A 4,870-nucleotide genomic window follows, 5' to 3' on the forward strand; every position below is an offset into this window, starting at 1 on the left:
GGATGTGTCCAAGTCGAAACTGTTTGATGAGTTACAGTGTTTACTTACTCGAAGTTACCGTTCGAAAATCGCAATGCAAGGCTGAAAAATCTCTAAACTCGTGGTGTACGATGTTTATCCTATTATTTTCAAGTTGGGACAATCTTATGTCGCATTGGGTGGATTATCGCAACAAATACAGGTTGCGACATTGTCATTATTGTTGCGCGATGGTTGAATTTTGATTCACTGGTCCTGACCAAGGTGTTGCCCTAGGACTTTGTGACGCATCTGCATACATGCGTTGTTGCGCGAAAATATGTGCCACAATGAAGTGGGATATTTTGACATCGGGCATTATGATTTTGCAGCGAAATGCGGATTTTCCGGTAATCCACGGTGACCGAAACGATTCCCCCTCTCAATTAAGGGTGAGTTTCTGAATCGAATCAGCCCAAGATTGCTAGAATTAGTGAAAAAATGGTAGAAACATGACCATTTTAGTTTACCAGGTACCAGGGTACCATGCTAGCATGTTGTCATTCTGCGAGTGCAGATGTTCAAATATGTTTGATCGCAGCGTGCTGTTTTTGAACTTCAACGCAAATTGATCGCGATCAAATGCAACACTGCGAGTGGCACAATGTCAGTGGCACCTTCCACAATTTTACAGCATTATGTCATAACTTCCTTCAGGGTGGCTGCGATGGCGGCCTCTAGCTATCGTCGGCCGGATCTCTGGCACCTTTAGGGTGACGATGGCGATCATCGGGCGCATTATTCCTTCAAGGGCATCTGGTTTTGTTACGGCTGTCCTCCGCAACTCATCCGGTATTCCAGAATATGGTAGTAGCACAACAATGCCAAGTATCTACACAATAATCTTTACACAGCTGGTGGTTTCAATTCGGGTCTGAAGCATCATAGAGTGCAAAATGTATCACTGACCTTCAGCGCTTGGGCAGTGACCCGAGATAATGTGACATAATGAGTGTGTCCCCGTTAATTAGTTCGTCATCCTGCCATCTTGGTGGATCTACCGTATCGCCACCTCTCTCAGGCTATCAACAGGATTAAATCGATCCACACAAAATTAAAAAAAAATATCCACACTGAACTGGGAACAGTTACACACTTTTCGACGTTTTGTCCTTTCGACGTTTTGTCCTTTCGACGTTTTGGCATTCGACGTTTTGGCATTCGACGTTTTGGTCGCTAATTCCCGTATTGTGTCAGCAGCAGATATGAACTTCATCTCGACGACTTCAACAAAACGGCTATAATAATCAACCACGACAAAAAGCCATTGACCTTCTGGGAGAGGGCTCAAAAAGTCTACCGCTATTTTCTGCCATGGCCCGGCTGGCATTCGCTTCCTAGTCATGGGCTCTGGTGCGTCAGGTGCAGAGACTAATATACAACCGCAACAGTTTCGCACAAAATCTTCAACATCTCTGTCCATTTTGGGCCACCATACCGAAGAACGTAACGTTGACTTTTTCATCGAAGTTCCCAAGTGACCCTCGTGAGCGATTTGAAGAATCCGATTTCGAAGCGCACCAGGAGCTACAATGCGGTCTCCACGTAAAAGGATGTCTCCAACCCTGCACAGTTCATTACCGAAAACTCGAAATTCAACAGGCAGTTCATGGCGTTTATCCTGAACAATTGATTCCAAAATCGTTTGTAGTTCCGCGTCCCGTCGGGTTGCTTCTACAATTTCCTCCCAAGGAACAGCCATAGCGTATGCTGCGAAATCCGTAATCTCTCTAATCATCAATTCTTCTCGCTGGTGAAACGGAACTGGTTGCAGTGTGGACAATCTCGACAATACATCAGCTTGGTTTTCGGTCCCTGGTATATGCGTAATCGAATAATCGAATCCCTGCAGACGTAGCACCCATCTTTCGATGCGGGCACATGGTCGCGAACGTGAGGTGGACAGGTAAACCAAGGCTTTGCAATCGGTTAAAATCTCAAACTCCTTGCCATACAGGTAAAAATAAAGCTTTTCAACACACCATACCAAAGCCAGTGCCTCCTTTTCCGTATGACAATAACGCCTCTCCGTATCCGTCAAGGATTTTAAGGCAAAACTGACTACCCGATGTTATCCTTGCTTGTCTACCTGTATTAGCATGCCTCCCAGCCCTATTGGACTGGCGTCAGCCATCACCAATGTTCTGTCTTCCCGTTGGTAGAATCCCAAAGTAGACGACTTAGACAATCTTGTCTTGATTTCATGGAAAGCCTTTTCGTGTTCGGCTAGCCATTGGAAAGTGATACCTTTCTTCATCAGGTTTCTTAGCGGTTCATCCACTGTCGCCAAGTTCGGTATAAACCGGTTCAAATAGTTGGCTAGCCCTAAAAAGCTTCGTATCTCGTTAGAATTTTCCGGCCTACGAAACGCAACCAGAGCTTCTATCTTTGCCTCAGATAATATTATTACTGATCTTGTTATTTTATGCCCGATAAATTCCAGCTCTTCGACCCCAAATACACATTTATTCCAACTAAGCTGCACGTTCCAGGCTTTCAGTCTTTCCAGTACCTATATAAATTTAGTATAAAGATAGAAACAGCAAAATTTTACCAGTTACAATCATTTTAACTACTGTTATTTAAACTTCAGAAAACTTCAAGATAACATAAAAGAATGATCTGCACATCGTAAGACATAATTGAACAAGACAGAACCTACATTACCTTCGCAACCCGTTCGTCATGCTCTTTCTTGTCCTTGCCTTCGATGTACACATCGTCAATGTACCACCAAGTACCCTCACAGCCGGCAAGAATCGCGTCCATCGTCTTCTGGAAAACTTCCGGGGCCGAAACTAGCCCGAACGGCATACGCTTAAATCTGTAGAGTCCACGGGCTGTCAGGAATACCATCGCATCTCTATAAGCTTCATCTAACTCAAGCTGCAAGAATGAATCTTTGAAGTCCAGTTTGCTGCGAATAATATTTGGTCCGATTCTGGCAAGAAAGTCGTCAATCATCGGCATTGGGTGTCGCTCTCGCAAAACAGCTTCGTTTACCCTTCTCAGATCAAGGCATATCCTGGGTTCACCGTTCGCCTTCCCAACGACTACCAATGGCGAAACCCAAGTCACCGGGCCCTTCTTCTCTTCGATGATGACCCTCGCCATTAGCTATGAAAGTTTGTTGTTAACTGCCTTCTCTAATGCCACCGGAACTCTCCTCATTGGTTGGAAAATTGGCTTAACATCTGGATCCAGGTGGATATGCACCGAAATTCCTTTGACCTTAGAAAGTGGTTCCACATTTACAGCGACCTGTCCAGCCCAACCTTCAAGACTCCTAGCTGTTTAGCTGTTCCATCTCCCAAAAGAGATCGCTGACCACCCTTTATTACAAAAAACTCGGCTTCCACAGATCTTGCTCCCACAGCAACCATACATTTGAACGTTCCTAGTATTGTTAGAGGAGTATCGTTTGCGTAGCTCTTCAGCACCCGATCGCTTCCCTTTTCGCAGCTGATCACAGCAATTTCCGCAGACTTGAACTTTTCCCATGCTTCATCAGTAATCAAATTTACCTCTGCTCCCGAGTCTATCAACATAGGGTGCACTACTCCGCCGATCATGCAGTTTACTGTATTTGACTCTTTTCCCGAATAAAAAGCGTAGTAGGTTTTCGGAGGATCTGTTGACAACGGTTCGCTAACATCAATCACATTTCGTTCTCGAACCAGATCTTGAACCGCTGCGCGTTCAACCGCTCGTACCTTCTTCGGTACTTTCGTCTCTTCTTTCCAGGAAAACTTTCCAGTGGATGGCATTCTGCAGCGGGCTTCAAAATGTCCTACCCTTTTACAACGCTTGCACGGTTTTCCTCTGGCCGGGCATCATGAGTCAGTCGAAATATGTCCAAACAGACCACACTTGAAACATCTCGCCTCCGAATGATTAACCTTTGGTTGGAAATCGGGGAACCCGCCAAGACGTGAATTGATAGGCGGATGTTGTCGTTTGGACTGAACACCGTACACTCGCTCATTTTGTCTCAATTCGTCACGTGGCGAGCCAAAATCCTTCATTTGCTCTTGAACCCCGTCTAAGTCTAAATCTCCTCAACCGAACAATCCTTTTGCAAAATCTGCTTTCGAAGCTCGTCCGACCGGCAACCCTCCACAATGGTGTCGCGTGGGACAGTTCCACCAAAGGAAGGTGGACCCATAGGTTGATACCGAGGGTAGATAGTTGGATTAATAGGCGCCATGGGGAAGTTACATTCCACCTGACACAGATCCTTACAGGTCATGGTTGCTTCCGACAGTATCTACACCGTTTCGGGCATGCGGATTCTCCCGAATAGCCAGTGTGCAATGGTTTAGGGGAAACGGCGGAACACGTTTTGTTCGTGTGCCCGCGTTTTCGCACAATGCGTGACCGCATGCTTGCCACATGCGGGGTGGACACAAACCCGGACAACTTGGTCCAGAGGATGTGTAGGGATAAGTTTGGCTAGAACGCCGTTTCAACGGCTATCACACATATCGTCTGGGAGTTACAGAGGAGTTGGCGCGTGGACTCGGAGAATGGCTTGTTCAGATGCAGTACAAGAGGTGGTCCAGGGGTTCGGAGTCGGCTTCGTAGGTCATACCGGTGCCCTGCGATCGAGATCGACCCTTACAGCGATTAAGTGGCCGCAGAAAGGAAGTCCCGGTAGCGGTGCTGTCGTGGCGTCGGTCTACTGGGTTGGATCCGAGCCCGCGGTTGGAAAGAGGTCCCCGGCAAGGGTCGGGGCAGGTGGAGACCCTGCTGTCAGCAACCTTCTGGTGCAGATGATAGGGCCTGAAGGGTAGGATACCCTTGCCTTCAGCAGGTCAGATCGGGTTGCACGTCTGCAAAGCAGTTGAGCGCG

At 46.9% G+C, this 4,870-nt stretch overlaps 1 protein-coding gene across 1 annotated transcript; it reads right to left on the reverse strand.

Moving 5' to 3' along the window:
* Positions 1-2,676: 2,676 nt before the first annotated feature.
* LOC134290603 (uncharacterized protein K02A2.6-like) lies at positions 2,677-3,132 on the reverse strand. The gene has a single exon (XM_062857769.1). It carries the CDS (start codon positions 3,130-3,132, stop codon positions 2,677-2,679), a length of 456 nt encoding a protein of 151 aa, XP_062713753.1.
* Between the last annotated feature and the right edge of the window lie 1,738 nt (positions 3,133-4,870).

Source organism: Aedes albopictus, chromosome 3, assembly GCF_035046485.1.
Source record: "Aedes albopictus strain Foshan chromosome 3, AalbF5, whole genome shotgun sequence".
Taxonomy (NCBI): Eukaryota; Metazoa; Arthropoda; class Insecta; order Diptera; family Culicidae; genus Aedes; species Aedes albopictus.

What these genes read in the sequence shown, in the direction of transcription:
- LOC134290603 (XM_062857769.1), bottom strand. Translation starts at nt 3,132, where the DNA reads ATGGCGAGGGTCATCATCGAAGAGAAGAAGGGCCCGGTGACTTGGGTT.